At 43.7% G+C, this 20002-nt stretch overlaps 1 protein-coding gene across 4 annotated transcripts in view; it reads right to left on the bottom strand.

Annotated features, from left to right (window-relative positions):
- Positions 1 to 256: 256 nt before the first annotated feature.
- The window catches only part of LOC308184771 (ubiquitin-associated protein 1-like), a 73986-nt gene continuing 54240 nt past the window's right edge, over positions 257 to 20002 (bottom strand). For 2 of the 4 annotated variants that reach the window (XM_080572300.1, XM_080572302.1), the window contains exons 2-4: positions 7570 to 7610; positions 4810 to 4934; positions 257 to 2928 (exon numbers count right to left, since the gene is read on the bottom strand). In XM_080572300.1, the coding sequence (XP_080428426.1) occupies positions 1933 to 2928; positions 4810 to 4934; positions 7570 to 7603 (1155 nt within the window). In that variant the 5' untranslated portion in view covers positions 7604 to 7610 and the 3' untranslated portion in view covers positions 257 to 1932. Of the gene's footprint in view, positions 2929 to 4809; positions 4935 to 7569; positions 7611 to 9523; positions 9657 to 20002 lie in introns of those variants that run through there. The other 2 variants (XM_080572303.1, XM_080572301.1) reach the window with 2 other exon arrangements.

The following is a 20002-nucleotide window of genomic DNA, read 5'->3' as shown; positions in this document are numbered from 1 at the left end:
ACTGTTCCTACTTTTAGGGACTTTGTACACTATCTGGGAGCGTGTCCATTCTGAATGGTCCATCGGGAGTGTCCATCCTCCCATAACCAAATATTTCCACAAATAAGACATTCCATACAAATTCAGGTCTCTAAACAATTGTTTAATTTCAACTGGTTGTCTTCGCTAGTCATTTCTTCCTCTGCCAAAGTTGCAAAAAGTAAACCCGTGAGCTTCAAGAAATACCGCGAGGAAAAAGGGAACCACCCAGGCCAGAATCAGTGCAGCAGAGAAATCACAAGTTTATTTGCATCCAAAAAACCCTTAGATCCAATTTACTGGTAAAACATGCTCCAGTGGTAACTCCAAATCCAAAGTTATGATTTCTGAACTTGTGAGGGAAAAAACATGTATGTAAACAGCACTGTGCAACACACTGGGACAGAAGTATATTGAAGCTTTATAAAATCACCAGGCTTCTTCTCGTGCAATCTTGCAGTAGGAGGATTGTGTCCTCCTTCTGTCGGCCACATGGTTTACTCTGATTTCCTTCTCTATCCTTTTCATACTCCGAGGATTTTTGTTACGGTCCTTGCCTATACTTCAACTTCTTGCAACTCTGCTGTCCTTTTCCAGCCACTGGGACCTTATTGTGGAAATAGGAAACAAGCATATTCAGAAGCCTTGGAAATTCAATAGAAAGAACTAGTTCTGTCAACATACCTATTTCTTGGCTTGCTACTTACAAAACACACAGTTTCAAGTGATGATTTTTATTACGTCTCCTAGTAAGTCTATTTGTTAATTCCTTTTTTAGTTTTTAAAACCTTTTGTACCTTCCCTTACAGCATTGTCGAGAACACACCTCCCCTCTCGGTCTTCACTAGGATTTAATCTAGCACAGAGATTTAAGTACTTGCAGTGATAATTTGGTTATCTTAAGGCCCATCTACCTAGTGGTAAGTGATCTTTCATGTTAATCCCTAGAGACGTCATGCTCCAAGGCTTCACCTCTGAGCCTCATACAATGAGGCAATCTCCCCTCAAACCTGTGATTTGTAACAGCAAGCACTTGCTCAGCACACCGCTGCTCCTGCCAAAGCTTACAGCATTGAATTTGCTCTAGTGATCCATAAGCACCTATTCTGCTATGCTCTGAGGGATATGCTAGTTGCCAGAATACTGCATTTCTCAAATAATACTGCATTTACTTAAGCCTGAAGAGAGATGAAAGAACAGTGGGAAGAGAAGGACCATCACCAGTTTTAGAGCACATGGTGTCACAAAAACCTACAGTACACCAGCAAGAACGCAAAACCACCGCGCACAGGACAGAAGCAGCCTTCCAAATCTCACATTTTAGAGCTAATTAGAAGATTTGGCTATACAGTTTCCATTAGAATTCATAAGTATTGGTGTCCAGATCTTAGGTTCTTTGGAAAAAAGTGCCCAAGTTCACTCAAATCTGGACTCCCACTCACAAAGCCACAACAGATGGCATCAAGTTAGGTGTCCCCGAAGTACTCTCAGAACTTGCTATAAGTTAGAAGCAACAAAGCTTCAAACTCCTGTCTCAGAGCTGTACAGCAACCAAAATCTGTAAATCTGAGATGGTCTTCAAAACTGCTTTTGGTATCCAAAAAGCAATCCTCCCATCCTCACAGGTAAGAAACCATGGAAGAAATCTTACAGTTAGCTCAAAAGGCATGCAGCTATGTATAACTATGAACAACAAGAGCTGAGAAGCTGAAAAAAGTCACCAGAATTGGTTTCAGAGATGGGAGGGGAGCAGGGAGAAGCCTGTGAGCAGTAGCCTGAGGTTCACAACTGTCAGCATGAAGACCTGTTGGGCTGATGATTTTGCCACATAAAAGAATTACTGTACGTGACCTGTCCTATCTACACACCACACATTAAATGAAATTAAATACAAAGCCACGGGACATTTTAGAATCAACATTTGCCTCCACACCTCCACATCTCCCCCACAAACTCAGTTTTAATCCACCGCGTGTTTACCGTGGTCGCTGTGCTTTGAGACGATTCTTCTTCCGTACGAACTGTTGACACAGCCAGGGAAGGCAGCCTGGTTGAAGAGGATAACGTTGATGTCTCCATGCCACTGTCCTCGTTTAAAGCAGACAGACCAACCACATGGTGTCCGTTCAGTTTGCTAGCTTTAGTCTGAGCACAGGCCTGCAAAGAGCTGAGAAAAGTGCCGTTGTGGAGACAGGTAGTGCTGTGAAAAGTGCTCATGAGCTTTGGTGATTTTTGATCACTCTCATCGGAGTCGAGTTTAGGAAAGGATAGGGATTTGATATTGCTCACTGAAGTGATGGGGGACAGGGACACTTTGGAAGACAAGGACATCTTTTCACACTTTCCCAACTGTGGCAAAGTGATAAAGCCATTGGGTTTGTGAAGGGGCTTGAAGTCCAACGTGGCCCTTTCTATGAATGCCAGAACCTCCTGATCTTGCAACACAGACTCAGACCCTCCTTTGGGCAAACTGCTATCTAACAGCTGGGCAACAACCGGCCCAGTAGTACCGACATGGATTTCCAGAATGTTTTTTAACTCCTCCTTATCATCGATAGTTTTTAATTCCAGTTTGTCAAATGGGTCTTCTTCACTTTCAAAATCAGCTGGGTTGAAGTCTGCTTTGGGGCGAGGTGGACTAAGAACTTTCTGCTTCACAGCACTGCTGTCGGCTGGCGTGGGAGTAAGAATGTTATTGTGCTGCAGACCAGCGAGGATGGGGTTAATAGGAGGAGGCATGGCCTCAGGGCAAGGTCCCTCTGAGAACCCCATTCTGTTGCTGTCCTCTGGGGCTGCTTTTGAGTTTGCTATTGCTTCTTCTGCCTTGCGTTCAGCTTCTTTCTGGGCAGCTTGAATTTTTTTGATATCTTCAGCCCACTCGATTGTTTTCTTTTCCAGGGAGAAGTCATACTGACCAGTGGTAGAGAAGGAAAGAGGGAAAAAAATAAAGACAAGTTATAAGAATCACAGCTACTACTTTACAGCAGAAGTAACACAAGTAACACAGAGCAAGAACTACATGATTCATCACAGACAGACAATTTTTCCCCAGCATCTCTTATAACCTACAGAATGGCAAAACTAGGAGACACCAGCAGTAGTTCATTTTACCTCTTGCAGCAAAATCTGGCTATAGTCTGGATCAGAATCTCATATTTTGTGTCCATCCTACATTTAGTTTTGTTTAGAGCTACTGATGATCACAAGATCAGTTTCACAACTCTCTCCCCCTATTCCAACAAGAAAATAGATGCAGTCAGTGGAAGCCTGAAGTGTCAGTGACAGCGATGTCACACATGATGGACAGTCACACCCAGATCTGGCACCACTGAACAAGGCATTCAATACTACAGAAGAGTAATTTTTGCATCCAAAGAGCAATAAGGTATTTATCAGTTCCCCCTAAAAGATTCCTAAGGGACCTGACACTAGTTTTAGACCCACTGGTTGGAGAGGTATCAGCATTCTCATACCTGTGCTAAGGACTCATCAGCCAAAGGGGATGTGCTGGCTACTCTGACAACAACTTCCTGTAGTAGCAGATTTTGCCACTGTTCTTGGCATGACTGGATCCCACAAGCTTTTCTCATTTGACATCAGCTCCTTCAGGGTTGGGTTAGCACATAAGACATTTAGATAAGCTACTCACTACCAGCGCACAGGCCACTGTGGTAGCCTGATTGAGAGGACAAAATTCTGAACACACTAAATACATGTGAAGCTTTAATATCTTACAGAGACCAGATGCCCTTAGCGCCCTCCATATCATGACAAAACATTCAGAGAACACAGCCTACAAAGCTAAGTCCAGGGTGTAACCTACCTGTGACTCACAAGAATTACAGCCTGCTTGCCAGGATGATGTCACATAACCAAACGGGTAATAAGACATCCTAGCTCTGAAGAGCAACAAGTCAGGAAGGTTTGCTACGCCTCTGCTGGGCTTTTCTGGGACTCACACTGTGCTATCCATCCCATAGCAGGCTCCAGAGAGAACCTGGAGACCTATCTCAACTCTATACTAAGTAGTTTTCCCTTCCTTTAGCTCTAAGAGATGGGACATATAATTTATCAGCAAGGTGATTTTGAAACACAACTCACTGGCAGAAGTGCTGGGCACTATTCATTCCACACTTTGCCATCTGAGCAGAGCTATCATAGCTGTATACATACAAACACACGTTTAGACACATGAAATACTAAGTACATGGCTTTGGTCAATTTAGCCTCAATGCACTGTTACTACTTTGAATAGCTCCCACCAGAACTGTAAAAAAGCCAAGTAGTTCTGTGCAAGGCATAGCCTACATGATCACATCATTTTATTCGAGGCGTTGCAATCCAACCAGGCGTACTGTATTTGAACCCCAGCTTGGCTGGAAAACAGAGATAGCACAGAATATGGTCATACTTGTAGAACCCTGTTTGAGGGTATGCCATAGCATGGGTGTTTCAATTATTACCATCTTTCCTCTTAGTTTAGCAACTTAGTTTACAACTTAGTTTAGCAATGTCAGGGTAGCATTTAAACCCTTACCTGTTACACAAAAACACTGTGGGTTTTTTGGAGTAGATACACTAAAATAAATGCCATCAGACTTTTTATAGTGACAAGTAGTACAAACTTTTTGCATGGCTTACAATATTATCTTCCTCTACATTCTAGCAGACTATGAAATAACAGTATAGCACAGTGAAGATATATATATATAAAAAATATAGTTCACAGCATCGCACGTTGAAGACCTAGGGTCACAGAGGAAAGAGCAGAAGTGCACAAACCATCCTTACCTGGGCTTCTCTGACAAGCTGAGAAGAATCAGGCAGGCAGAAACCAATGGGTAATCCAACCTTCGAAGGGGTTTTAAATTTGTCTCCTATCTTAAATGGGACGTCATCGAGATAACTGAAAGGCCCTAAGATCACAAGAAGAAATTGTATCAAAAACCATACAAATTTGATGCATTCAGTTAAGTCTCATGTTTCTGTATTTGGCAGCTACTCTTTCTCTGCTACCCCAACCACACAATGTGACTCAATACAAAGGAAGTTGCGTGATAAGAAACACACTGAATATGCCTGGACTTCATTGCTTCAGTTTTGTTCTTTTTAAAAGAATATTCTAGTCCATAACTATATTTTACAACACTCCAATCGCTGAGCAGATTTTGAAGTTAATATTCCAGCATCTTAGCTTCCCTCATGACAACACTATGCCTACACAACCAGAAATTGAAGCTCTCCTGAATGTTGCGTTCTGTTATGCCTCTATAGAAGGAGCCATCAGTTTTTGTTATATTCAAAGCAAGTTTTAAAATGACCCAGCTGTAGAGCAGCTAAGAAAAAAAAAAGGTTTGACATACAAGTGGAAAGTAACATTTGGACAGAAGGGGTCACAAGGACAAAGTAGCCCCAAGTCCAGGAGATCTGCTTTAAACAAAACACGGTGAAATAGCTCAAGAACATTCAGTGTAGCAATTCTGACTTTCCAAACAAGGCAATCTAACTGGATCCAGTCTGATTTGTGATCACTCCAGTGGGAGGCCACAGACTTATTCCATGGTCCTCCATCTGTGCTTTACATCTGTCACTTACGTGTAGTATTTATAGTGTTTTAGGACAAAAACTTTTCAAGCACCCTGCAAACTCACTAGGCAGAATCACCAACAACTCAAGCTCCTCCAAGAAGCCAGACTAAAGTTTTTTTTTTCCATGAGCTGCTGTGAAGAAGTGCGAGAAAACCCATAACATAAATTGTAGTCAGTTTCTAGATTAACTGGTCTAACCTTCTGGAATTACATACAAGGTTTTTGACTGTATATTACTAGACAAACACTCCAAATTTTTGTTATCATTTGTAACTTTGCTCCGAATGCTACAGATCCAACAAGACATTAGTGGCAATGTAAGATGTTTGGTGACTAACCTCTTGCTCAGTGAGCTGTGACTTGCCATTTTTATGTGACCCATTTTCATACTTGGATGACAGTTTAAGTACTATTTGTGCTCCTTCACTGTTGACTCATCTACAACAAGGCAGCCACAAGCTCCAAGAGGACAAGCAGCTTTTGAGAACAGGAATATCCTGTTAATTTGGAATCAAATGTTTATGTGCTGTCATCAGTTGACCTCTTGTGCTATAAACTGCATTGGCTGGTCCCAGAGCCCTGTTGGGACACAGAGGGCATTTCCTCTAGCCCTGACACCCTCAGGCTGAACAACCTACATGGCACCCATACTACCAAAACAAAAGAGCGCTCCAGGCAGAATATAATAGTATTTTCACTGGTCCTTACTGAGAAGCAGTACACAGTACAGCACTCAAACTGCACCTCGCTGGCCACCAACACCACGACACCCAAACAGTATTTGAGCTGGCAGTGTGAGAACTTGGATACAACAGTGCGTGTTTATGCAGAAGTAGCAATTGTGGCAGCCTTTGTGCTTACACTTACATCACAGCCAGGTCAGAGACAGCCTTATCTCCTCCTAAAGGCTCAGAGTCAAGCTTGCCTGCTGCTACCATGCCCTGGTTAGTCCCACTGCTACAAGTCCAGCTCTAACTGGGATGATCCAAGCACACAAGCCAAGCACAATTACCTCTTTGCACCAATCTCACAGCCCAAATTGCTCAGTATGCAAATACTTGTCTTATTAGACCTATTGACACAGTAAGTGGGAGACACCTCCCCTTCCACAGCCTTCTTGTTTGCCTGAAATACACACTAGCCATAGAACACACTCTGTGGTATTTACAGAGCAACATCCCTTGTTTTGGGACAGTAAAAAACCTAAGTGCACCCAGACTAGATGAGCTGAACTGATGGCTGTCAGTTTAACCTCAGCACCTAGACTAAGGAATAAAAACTTTCTTGGTTCTTTCCAGTATGTTAATTTTCTAATACAATGCTATTCTATTTCTAATACAATGCTTCTCTTGAATACAATCCTGCTACAAAAACATCAAGCATGTGCTAAGAGACACCAACTGTTTTAGGACAGTTAATAGAAAAAAAAAGTGTTTCTGAAGCAAAACACTGATGCTCATAGCATTCAGCCCAATCACAACAGTACTAGTCTAGGAAAACTTGAAAACTGACCCAGAAAGTAAAGAATCCTTCACTTTTTTTTTTTTTTTAAATAGATGACCTTACTACCTGAATACTCAAATAGATAAAGACTCGATTTGTCTTCTAACAGTAAATTCAATACAAAAAGCAAAACCAACATATACAAAGTAACATCCAAGCCACTGTTTCGATGGTAACGTGGTGGTTTTACTCAGGTGGGCGGCTGAGCTCCACCTCAGCCACTCTCTCATAAGAGAGGGGCAGGGATGATGGGGGATAGTCATAGGCTGAACTTCAGTTTAACCAGAGAACAGGCACAGCGTTAGCAAGCAGATATGCAAGAAGGAAGCCAAGGCACTTTGTTCCTAACAAAAAAGCCAGTCAGGGGCTGAACAGATTAGTCTCGATGGCCAGGACATTACTCAGCAGCAACAGTAAGATTCATCCTACTGATAGGACAAGGATACCAAATTCCACTTACCATGAGAGTCAGACCCCAACTTCTTAGAAGCCATTTAGAACCTGAAAAACATTTTAAAATTGATTTAGCAACTAGCGTCTTGTTTCACCCTTCGTAGAATCTTACTTATTTCCTTGGTGTCGTGATGGACAGTAATTAATGTCTTTTCTCCATTTTCCTGAATGCCTTTTGATCAGGTCTTGGTGTTTAACTAATTGCCTCACTAACGTGAGGTTCATCCCAATAGGTGTAGGTAATAACTTGTGATACATTGTGTTGTTAGACTTGATCAACCGGTGGGATACCACTGGTGCCAAATATAAAAATCACACCTGACAATTCTAACAAAGTTACAAATGCAAAAGTTAGAATTATTTTTGCTAGGGAGAGTTATATTCTCCTTATCTACTTCTACAAAAGCACAAGCAGTTCTTACACACAGCCTTGACCAATATATATAAGCACAGTCTTTTGACTAGTATTTGGATGAATTTCAAAGTGGCAAACACCTTGCTCAGTGTCAAGACATACATCCTGAGCGTCAGTTGTGTTGCTTTCACAGATAAATCCTTGTTGTTCCCGGGTAACACATGATTCCAGATTTACAGACTGCCATTTCCCACTCCCCATCCGTGCCCATGTTCTATGCTCCAAAGGATAGAGCACTGTCTCCTCATGGTTTAATCCTTGTGCAGTGATGGGGTGGATAACATAAACTGTGGCATTACGTATAGTAAGCACAAAGGCAGTAGCCATGTTAACAATGGGATCATAGGTAAAATTTACCAGAGTCCACCAAGATTGAAACTTCCTCTCAAAATCATTGGCATTGTCCCAAACAGCCTTTTGGACTTCAACCGGGAAAACCTCTTCACTTCCTTCCCTAATGATCTTAATTGCGGTGAAGGTAGTAAGGAGCACCTGGTATGGTCCTTCCCACTGTGGTTTCAAAGTTTTCTCTGCAAGAGACTTGACATATACGTAATCTCCAGGCTGTATGTCATGTACCGGTCCATCCAGCTCTCAGTTCCAGCCACGTGTTTTTCTATTTCTCTAAGTTGCTTACTCAAAGCCACCATATAGGTAGTCAGCATCTCTTCCCTAACCTGGGTAGACATTCCCTTCTGGACCCCGTATGGTTTCCCATAAAGCATTTCAAAAGGACTTAATTTTTCTTTAGTTCGGGGCTTAGTCCAAATCCGCAGCAATGCTAGCGGGAGAGCTTGGGGCCAGGGCAAGTTAGCTTCTTGCCCTAACCTTACAATATATTGTTTGATCAAATGGTTCATTTTCTCCACTTGGCCACTCGATTGAGGGTGGTATGGAGTGTGGAGTTCCCAGTCTATGCCCAAATGCCGACTAATTAGCTGTACTATTTTTGAGATAAAGTGTGGCCCCCTGTCTGAGGACATGGTGGCTGGAACTCCGAAGCATGGTAGTATTTCCTGTAGCAGTACCTTGGTTACCTCTCGGGCTTTGGCAGTTCTAGTGGGTACTGCCTCTGGCCAACCTAAAAAAGTATCCGTTAATACTAACAAATATCAATACCCCCCTTTTCTTGGAAGTTCAGAAAAGTCAATCTGCCATTGTTGTCCAGGCCCATGGCCTTTCCCAATTTGGCCCAATTTCGGTTTGGGGGTATTTTTGGGGTTGGTCTGGAGGCAGAGGTCACATTGTCGGGTTACTTGTGTGACAGTAGCATACAAATTCCTAGCCGTAATTTTCCCAATCAGATCGTTATATAGGGAATTTATTCCCCAATGAGTTTTCCGGTGTTCTTCCCTTACTAGTGACCATAGCAAATTAGAGGGGATGACTAATTTCCCTTTCCCTTCTTCAGTAATAGCCCATCCCTCTTGGTTATACTCTCCCTTTTGACTTTCGATTAATTTTCTGTCCTTTTTGTTATATACTATCTTACCTTCAAGGGGGATCTGCCCGTCTAGGATTAGGGCTCCCTCAGTTGCTATCTCACCTTTTGCTGCTTCTTTTGCCTCTCTGTTCGCCAGATCATATCCTTCTTCCAATTCTGAGCTCACCTTCCGGTGTGCCTTAATACGCATGACTGCTACCTTTTCAGGTAGCTGGACCACTTCCAATAAGCATATTATCTCTTTCGCATGTTTGATATTTTTCCCTTGCGAATTTAACAGTCCTCTTTCTTTCCAGATGGCTTCGTGTGGGTGCACGACTCCAAATGCATACCTTGAGTCCGTATAGATGTTTATTTTCTTTCCTTTTGCTATTTCTAAGGCATGGGTCAGAGCAATTATCTCGGCCTTTTGTGCAGAGGTATCTGTTGGCAAAGTTTCAGATTCTATTACCTTTTTGCAAGTGGTAACTGCATACCCAGCATGTCGTTTTCCGCTGATGATGTAGCTGCTCCCATCAGTGAACCATGTTTCCACATCATCACCAGGAGTGTCCTTCAGATCTGGACGGCTGGAGTAGGTAGCTTCGATGGTCTCCAGGCAGTCGTGGTGTACTGGCTGCCCTTGGTTTAACCTTTGTGGGGAAAGCCAGTGACTGCCTTTCACTTCCAGCACTGCGGACACTGTGTGAGACACTAGCACAGTTATTTTCTGGCCCAAGGTGAACTTGCATGCTTCCTGGATATTTAGCACCACTGCTGCAACGACTCTGAGGCACCCCGGCCATCCCTTGGTGGCAGCATCCAGCTGCTTAGAAAAATAAGCAACTGGGCCTTGCTTATTAAGACCTGGGCCCTTTGATATGGGCCCAGGTCCTGTGCTAGTATTCCCAGGGCAATCCTCTGTTTCTCATGGGAGAAGAGGAAGAATGGTTTATTCACATCTGGAAGTCCCAGAGCTGGAGCTGACATGAGAGCCTTCTTTAGTTGGTCCAAGGCTCACGTGGCCTCCTTTGTCCATTGGAGGTCCCTGTTCCCATTTGTAATGAGTGCATACAGCGGTTTTACAAGCAATCCGTAATTATAGATCCACAATCTGCATCACCCCGTCATTCCCAAAATGGTTCGCAGTTCCTTTATCATCTCAGGTTTCGGGGTTTGACATACTGCTTCTTTGTGGTCCTGCCCCAAGGTCCACTGCCCGGCACTAACCTCATAACTCAGGTAAATCACCTTCTGCTTTACCACCTGAGCCTTCTTCGATACCCAGTATCCCTGGAGTCACAGAAAGTTTAAAAGGCTTACTGTCCAGGCCACACAGGCTTCTTCTGTCTGGGTGGCTATTAGGAGGTCATCTACGTACTGCAACAGCCTTCCTTCTCCTGGTGGGGCTTCCCAGGTCTCCAAGTCCTTCGCGAGTTGTTCTCCGAATAAGGTGGGTGAATTTTTAAAGCCCTGAGGCAACCTTGTCCATGTGAGCTGTGTTTTTCACCCGCTTTTAGGGCTTTCCCATTCAAATGCAAAAATTTTCTGGCTGGCTTCATGGAGAGGGAGGCAGAAGAAGGCATCCTTCAGGTGTAAAATGGTAAACCAAGTTAGCTCTGGTGTTAACCATGTTAGAAAAGTATATGGGTTTGCCACCACAGGGTAAAGGTCCTCAGTTATACGGGCAAAATAGGAGTGTTAAAGTCAGATTGACACTCCTAATAATGCTAATTGCAGACAATTTTCAATTTAAATTGAATTTAGCTGGATTCAATTTAAATTAAATTGAATCGCTGGATTCATATAAATTTTTCAATTTAGTACTCAGCCAATGAGAAAACAGGGGAGGTGATCAGGTGTCGGGTAATAGGGAATAAAAGGTTATGATATCACAGAATCACAGAATCACAGAATTGTAGGGGATGGAAGGGACCTCGAAAGATCATCGGGTCCAACCCCCCTGCTAAAGCAGGTTCCTTAGAGCAGGCTGCCCAGGTAGGCATCCAGATGGGCCTTGAATATCTCCAGAGAAGGAGACTCCACAACCTCCCTGGGCAGCCTGTTCCAGTGCTCCATCACCCTCACTGTGAAGAAGTTCTTTCTCATGTTGGTGCGGAACTTCCTGTGCTCCATCTTGTGGCCATTACCCCTTGTCCTGTCCCCACAAACCACTGAAAAGAGGTTGGCCAAATCCCTCTGTCTCCCACACCTCAGGTATTTATACACATTGATGAGATCCCCTCTCAGTCTTCTTTTCTCCAGGCTGAACAGACCCAGGCCTCTCAGCCTTTCCTCATAGGGAAGATGCTCCAGGCCCTGTATCATCTTTGTGGCCCTCCGCTGGACTCTTTCCAGGAGATCCCTGTCTTTTTTGTACCGGGGAGCCCAGAACTGGACACAGTACTCCAGGTGAGTCCTGACCAGGGCAGAGTAGAGGGGGAGGATCACCTCCCTTGACCTGCTGGCCATGCTCCTTTTAATGCACGCCAGGATCCCATTGGCCCTCTTGGCCACCAGGGCACAATGCTGGCTCATGGCCAACCTGTCGTCCACCAGGACCCCCAGGTCCTTCTCCTCAGAGCTCCTCTCCAGCAGGTCGTCCCCCAGCCTGTACTGATACGTCCGGTCGTTCCTTCCCAGGTGCAGGACTCTACGCTTGCTCTTATTAAACCTCATTTGGTTTCTTCCTGCCCATCTCTCCAGCCCGCCCAGGTCTCGCTGAATGGCAGCACAGCCTTCTGGCGTGTCAGCCACTCCTCCCAGCTTTGTGTCATCGGCGTACTTGCTGAGGGCAGACACTATTCCCTCATCAAGGTCGTCGATGAAGATGTTGAACAAGAGTGGACCCAGCACCGACCCCTGGGGAACGCCGCTAGTCACAGGTCTCCAGCCGGACTCTGTGCTGCTGATCACCACCCTCTGAGCTCGGCCAGTCAGCCAGTTCTCAACCCACCTTACTGTCCACTCCTCTATCCCACACTTTCTCAGCTTCGCTATCAGGATGTTGTGGGAGATAGTATCGAAAGCCTTGTTAAAGTCAAGGTAGATGACATCCACTGCTCTCCCCCCATCTACCCAGCTGGTGATGTCATCATAGAAGGCAACGAGGTTGGTCGAGCACGACTTCCCCTTGGTGAATCCATGCTGACTACTCCTCATAACATTCTTCTCTTCCAATTGCTTGGAGATGGCATCCGGAACAAGCTGTTCCAACACCTTTCCAGGGACAGAGGTGAGACTGACTGGCCTGTAGTTTCCCGGATCCTCCTTCTTGCCCTTCTTGAAGACCGGAGTGACATTGGCTATCCTCCAGTCTTCAGGCACCTCTCCTGTTCTCCAGGACCTTTCAAAGATGATAGCGGTTTGGCGATCACCTCTGCCAACTCCCTTAGCACACGTGGATGCATCCCATCGGGACCCATGGATTTGTGTGCGTTGAGCCCACTCAGACGCTCCCGAACCACTCTCTCGTCAAACAGGGGGGAGCCCTCCATTTCCCAGACCCTTTCTCCTCCTGCCAGGGTCGAGGAGTCCCGGGGGGGAGTCCTTGAAGCAAAGACTGAAGCAAAGAAAGCATTCAGTATCTCTGCATTCTCAGCAGCTCCCGTTACCAGAACACCCCCCTCATTCAGCAAGGGACCCACATTATCCCTAGTCTTCCTTTTACTGTTTACATACTTAAAAAAACCCTTCTTATTATCCTTTATCTCTTTTGCAAGCCTCATCTCTAGGTGGGCTTTAGCCTTCCTCATTGCGTCCCTGCAGGCCCTGACAACACTTCTATACTCCTCCCAAGAGGACAGGCCCTTTTCCCACATTTCATAGACCTTCCTCTTCCTTTTGATCTTGTCGATGAGCTCCTTGCTCATCCACGCAGGTTTCCTGCCCCCCTTCCCCGATTTCCTACTCTTAGGGATGCACCGATCCTGAGCTTGGAAGAAGTGCTGTTTAAATGTTGCCCAGCTCTCACAAGCACCCTTGCCTTCTAGTAATCTAGCCCATGAGATTTCCCCAAGCAGGTCCCGGAAGAGGTCGAAGTTGGCTCTCTGAAAGTCCAGGGTAGCAATCCTGCTTTTAGCCTTACTTCTTCCACCAAGTTCCATCTTGAACTCCACCATCTCATGGTCGCTGCATCCCAAGCTGCCCCCAACCTTCACATCCCTAACAAGCCCATCCCTGTTGGTAAGGACAAGGTCCAGAAGCACCCCCCGCCTCATCGGCTCCTCCACCACTTGCGTCAGAAAATTGTCTTCAACGCATTGTAGGAACCGTTTGGACTGTGCGTGCCTGGCCGAGTTGCTTACCCAACAGATGTCTGGATAATTGAAGTCCCCCATGAGAACCAACGCCCGTGATCATGAGGCTACTACCAGCTGCTTGTAGAAGGCCTCATCGACCTCCTCCTCCTGATCTGGTGACCTGTAGTACACCCCCACAACAGTGTCCCCCATACCAGCCCACCCCTTAATTCTCACCCACAAGCTCTCCACTTGTCCTTCACCCTCCCCCAGGTGGAGCTGGGTACACTCTGTGATATGTTTACTATAATGCGCTCCTAATTGGCGGGACGCCCGCCATTGCAATCGCAAATAAAATAGCTTCACAGAAGATCCTGTCTGAAGGAAATTGAGATTTTTCTCACAAATTTAAAATCACTATGAGTGTTAATCAGCACTCTGAACAAGACAGGCATCACAAGGGTGCCCATATGCTTTATTCCTCAAAACATATGTTACAACTGCAGCAAAGAAATGTTTATCAAAACTCCCGTAACCGTTACTGCACATAAGATGGAAGACTGGTTACAGAGTGGGTGGAAATGGATGTAACTCTGAAAGAGTCTGTTTCTGGAGTTATACACAATATGAATATCCAATTATGACTAGTTCATTGGGCTCTTCATATAAAAATTCACACAGAACAACGAAGATTCAATCCCAGAATTTGAAAGTTAGGGCACTTTTGGGGAAGCTAGGTTTCTGTTTGTTTGTTTGCTTGTTTGTTTTAAACTACTGTGCTAGTCCCCAGGATAGACTGGGTGAGCTGGCAGTTGGCCTCAACCCTGTGATTAACATTATTTTTTGGAAGAGTTATGCATTTCTCTCTCCTTTTTTTTTTTTTTCCCCAAGGGTTTAATAATAGTTACTGAATCATGAGGTTTTTTAATTTTCATTTTGTCCTCACCAGTGGAGTATCTACTACCGTTGCCTTTCTGCTCCTTTTACCTGAGTTAATTTGCTTTGCCGGAAAGGTGTATGCGCGTGCTCCTGATCCAAGGCCCAAATGCATTCCTTTAGCTATAAAAGAAAAGAAAAAAACAGAGGGGGGGAAATATTTCAGTGAAACACTGACAATAACACTTAAATGAATTGCATCAAATCTAACCTATGAATTTACTATTTCCCTCATGCACTTTAATTCCTACAGTGTCCCTCGCAAGCGGAGTCCGTTGCTGCCACAGCAATGAATGGCCAGCTTCAGCTAGTTCAGGCATTGGCAGCAGTTTAGCTGCATTCAGAGAGCAAAACTGCAGCACAGAGCATCCCTAGCCCAGCCTGCCGGTTCTGTGGGCTATAAAAACATGTCCAAAAGTCTGTGTAAATACACTAATGTTCAGCACACACAGAGCTCCATGCTACTGTGGACCTGCTGCTGCCTGCACCATAGCTACCTACTTTTTAGTCAGATCAGGTGTACAACAGACTATTCTGCAGCTTGCATGGCAGGTGTACGCTGGATTCATAAACCTGTAACATCCTAAGAACAGAGCTTTCTGAGCTTTATCTCTTATAAATTCCTTTCTTCTAAAAGAAATTCTCTCCCTTCTGAAAATGTAACAAAATACTGCTGTTTAGATAACAGCAGTGCAAATTTCTTATGCCACTGACAATATTTAATATTTTCATACCAGAGCTTTTTCATATGAGCTAAACAAAGGCATATTCCTCCCCATACTCATTCTAATCTGCAGTCTAGATATTCCACCCATGCACACTGTAAGTGTGGGTACGCTGGACTCTGTTAGAAGGCAGATGATCTCTTTCCTCCTCACACCGGTGCAAAGCCCCACACCCCACCAGCGGGGAGAGCACGAACCAGCACCAGTTAGCTGTAGGGGGAGCTGGGTTCAAGCCCAGTTTAAGGCCATGCTCAGAAGGCAGTACAGATGCAGCCTGTCTGTCTACATAAATGCTTCAACGTGGCCTTTGAGAGGCTAATAAATAAGAACTATACACAGAACTTTTAAAACCAGCAGAACATGTGCAGCTAGCTACACCTATGCCTTTCACAAAACACATCAGATGTTCTCCTTGCTAGCAACCATCAACAGAGGTAGCCAGTAGTCCTGAAGAAACATCTCTTGATTTATTACCAGCCTTGGATAAGATGTCATTTTCAAACAGAGGTTTACACTTTTTTCCCCACGTTTCCACTGGAATAAGCAGAATAGCATCACACTGCATATCAAGCCTGGATGCTCTCTAAAACCAGCAGAAGTGGACTGTATAGCCACGAGACAAGTCATTTATAAGATTTATCATGGGAAAAATAAGCAGATGACAGTATTGTCATGGTGATACTGATACTAGCATGAAGCAGACTTCCTACATTTAAAGGAACAACACCCACTTGAAATTACACCTATTTCTTTCTTTTACCACATTTTATTAAAAAATCACACCTCTAGCAAGATCGAACTATACTGCTTCTCATAATTGCAGTATCTGAGTATCCTACCTGAAATCACCACAAATATTTAAACTAGTAGCAAACTACAAACTTTATGTATTTTAAGGCTAGAAGAGAACAGTATGATCATGAAAGACAGAGCTAGGTTTTACAGGCTGCAGGCTTACCAACAATGCCTTTTATAGTTAATTCAATCACTACTTCTAGACTGCCTAGGTACTTACTCTGCAAAAATGCACACACTCAGATTTTAAAGTTCCTTTTAAAACAGTCTCACAAACCTACATTAAACCTCAGTCCTCAGGAATCACTTCTGTTCAAGTCCTGATTCCCCACGACTCTGTTATTCGTCGGCAAGTACTCAAGAAATCACGAAGTATGCAAACACATTCACTTTACAAGCTATCTCCCAGTATGAGTGCTAATATTCCACAGCAGGAAAGTCTTTGTGCAAGAAAAGCATTCTCCATTCTCAAAACAGAGGGAGCCACCTATTTACTGCATGCTAAGAGTGTCTACAAGGTATGGCTGTGTACAGCAACTTCTGCACTGCTGACTCATACTCACTGATTGCAAATCACCTTCATCTCACTTAGAGAAGCCCTCAGTCATCAGTGAGCTTTGTTCCTTTTAATTCGAAGGAGGTGCAAAGTCTTCTGCACAATTTCTACTTAGAGGTGCTTCTGTGGTATATTAAATAGCATTTTTCTGCTCCTTGTCCCTCTTAACATAACTGTGTACATTTATATGAGAAGATGGTTTGCGTTAAGAATGTATTTCTTCCTGTTCCTTTTTCTCCCACATGTGCATGCTAGTTCCTGGTCTCTTGAGTATTTAAGCCCTTTGCTCCTGATTTGACAGAGAAGCCTGAGTTCAAGTGGTGAAATACACAAAAGGAACAGATGTGCTTTTATGAAACATATATGTTAATCCCAAGCCAATATTCTCTGGAAGTAAAAGGGACAAACTTTCTACATAAAATATGAGACACTTGGCATGCTATAAGTAACATTTTCTATACTGTGTTTACCCAACTGGCTGTAAGAATCAATCAAAAAGACTTTATTTTCATCACAAAATCTTTCCCTTCTTAAATTGTCTTTCAGGCATGAGACACATTAAACTGAAAAAACTTAGTACTCCGGATATTTTTTGCCCTCCATTGAATCCATATACATATTATTCCATAGTTCATTTTTATCCAAAAATCAATTAATTACAAAACCTTCCTCAGGTGCTAAAGGACCTTGGTTTATTTCTGCTCTTTCCATTTTTGTTTGTCGATCTGAGTCTCTGGCATCAGCTGCCCTTTCACTGCCAGCCAAGTCAATGAATGATATCCTAGAAAAAAAAACAAAGTTGCATTTATCTTAGGGGCTTCTTTTTTTTCTATTTCCTTTTTTTTTTCCTTTTTTTTTCTTTTCCCTTTTTTAAACCACAGAGAAGCAACACTTGAAATCAGAAGAATGATTAGCAATAACTACCTTTGAACAAAGAGAAACACCTGATGGAAATATCTGAAGCATCAAAATAAGCGTAGCAGCAGAGCAGCATCAGAGCATTCTGGCACTAGCACAATCATAACAGAAAGTACAATTGCATGTGATGAACTGACTGTTGCACCATATCATCATCTTTGTCCACCTATTTCTGGAAGAGCTCTGACTTCTCTTATGGACATATTTTGAGATCCTTTCCCCACCCCTGTTCCACCTCATTTTCAGTACCAAAAGAGAAAAAAAAAAGCACACATGCCACACCTACGTAACCACATACACTTCTATTTCTAAACTGCCTGTTATGCCTTTTCCTCTCTTCACTATTTGTGGCTCTTCCATTTTGCCTTGTATTTAAAATAAGATCCTGGGAAGCTAGTCTGCATTGTAGTTGCTGTAGGGGTGTGCCAACACATTTTTTGACACTCAGCAGTAAGGTTGATACTTAGACCTCTATCCTCAGACCTATTTCTTGGGGATGTTTAGTCTGGAAAAAAGATGACTGAGACACAATTGCAGTCTTAATGGCTGCTACAAAAGGAAGTAAGCTGCTCTTTTTGTCCGGTGCAAATGGCATCAGAGTCACATTCTCAAATTATCAGAGGGTTAGATGAGGTACTAGTATTCCTCTGACCAAAGGTAAACATCTGTAATGGAATCGTCTCCACCTGGGCTAGTCACCCCAGGCTCCCTTTGTAGTCAATTACAGGAGAGAAATGCTTTTATGTCAGATGGATTTGCCTCTGTTTTTGGTGACTATGCAGAATGGGATGAACTGGATCCCAGAAATGACTTTCTTTACACTGACTTCAAAGGTGATGAGCTCACATGTGGATGTGTCCATTGCAGACATCTACCTTTGGGCAGATTAACACCCCAGACAGGAAAAGCTTTTTAACACTGAAGATGAAGGGATAGATTTGATTGACAAATTTCTTCACTGGAAATTTTTACAAGCAAGTTTGACAATCCTCTCACAGATGTGAGTCAAGCACGACCCCTTGGAGCAGAGAAAGGACTATGAAACTTCTTAAATTCCCTTTGAACTGTATCTTCCGATTTAACTCCCTGATGCCCACAAACTCAATACCTCCTCTTAGGCTGCCTCCCTGATGTCCCTGAGGTCAATCTCCTCATCAGTCCTGAACAGTCCCAGTTCTAGTCTTACCTTCCAAATGTCCTGTTGGTTGTATCTTTAATTTGGATTTGGATGATAGCATGAGATCGAGAGGAATCCGAGTTGACTCCAGTAGCTCCTGTGCTATGTTCTTTCCCCCCCTTCAAAATCACCTGCAAAATAAGGGGGACAAAATCCAATAAAAACACAGTCTCTCAGAGATTTTGCCCTCATAAAATGAAGTTATATCAGGAGCAATGCTTCATTACAGCCTTGAAATTCTGGTGCAAGACAGATGTTAAGTTAGACTGGATCCCTTCCAATGTTTCTGTCAGAACTTTGGATATGGATTTGTTTGCAGTGACACTATGGAGCTTAGAGAGTATAATGCAGACAAGAAGTTGCTGCATTGTACATTCACCCCGGTTTGCAAAATATCTGGACTATAAAATCAAAAACAAACGTATGGAAAAAAAGAAAAAGATTGCAGAGAGAATCTAAGAGATTTGTGGGATTGACAAGTTTTTTCACCCCATTTTCTCATATAACAGATTGTGGTGGTTTTACCGTGCTAGGCGGCTGAACTCCACCACAACCGCTCACTCACTCCCCCTCCTCAGAAGAGGAGGGGAAGAAGTAAAGGAAAGAAACAACTCATGGACTGAGATAAGGATAATTTAATTAAAGGGAAAAATAATTATTAAGGAAAGATTAGTATTAATTAAACAATTTAACTAAAGGGAAAAAAGGGAAAGGGGAAAGGGAGGGGGAAAGGGAAAAAACAAAACAAAACAAGTAAAGGCTGTGTGGAAGTGCAGAGGAAAAAAATTACTCTCTACTTCCAACAAATGAGCGATGCTTGACCACGGCCTTGAAGCAGGGCCTCAACACATGTAGCTGGTGCTCAACACATGTAGCCTGAGCACCAGCTTAGCTCACGTCACTGTTGCACTTGCCTGGTTCCTTGCAAAGTTGACCTGTCGTTGATCGTGCAGTGTCTTCCTACAACATATAACTTAGATTACAGATTAGTTTTCTCCCAAGGTTAAATCTCCTTGAGGCACTCACCTGATATCCTCATCCTTTTGCATGACCCACCAGGTGTACCCTGGTCCTTGGGCGAAGACAATCCCACGAATGGGTTTGCCTTTTCCCATGGCAGGAGCAACCCACACCGCCTTCCCCATCCACTTCCCTACATGCACTACAGGGACTTTAGATTCTCCCACAGTGTGTAGGGGTTTTGTTTCAGCAGGACCAGGACAGCTGTCAGACCCCCTGTTGTCAACTAGCCAA

This window comes from Anser brachyrhynchus (assembly GCF_964034855.1).
Source record: "Anser brachyrhynchus genome assembly, chromosome: W".
Classification (NCBI taxonomy): Eukaryota; Metazoa; Chordata; class Aves; order Anseriformes; family Anatidae; genus Anser; species Anser brachyrhynchus.
This window is presented reverse-complemented; position numbering and strand designations above follow the sequence as displayed.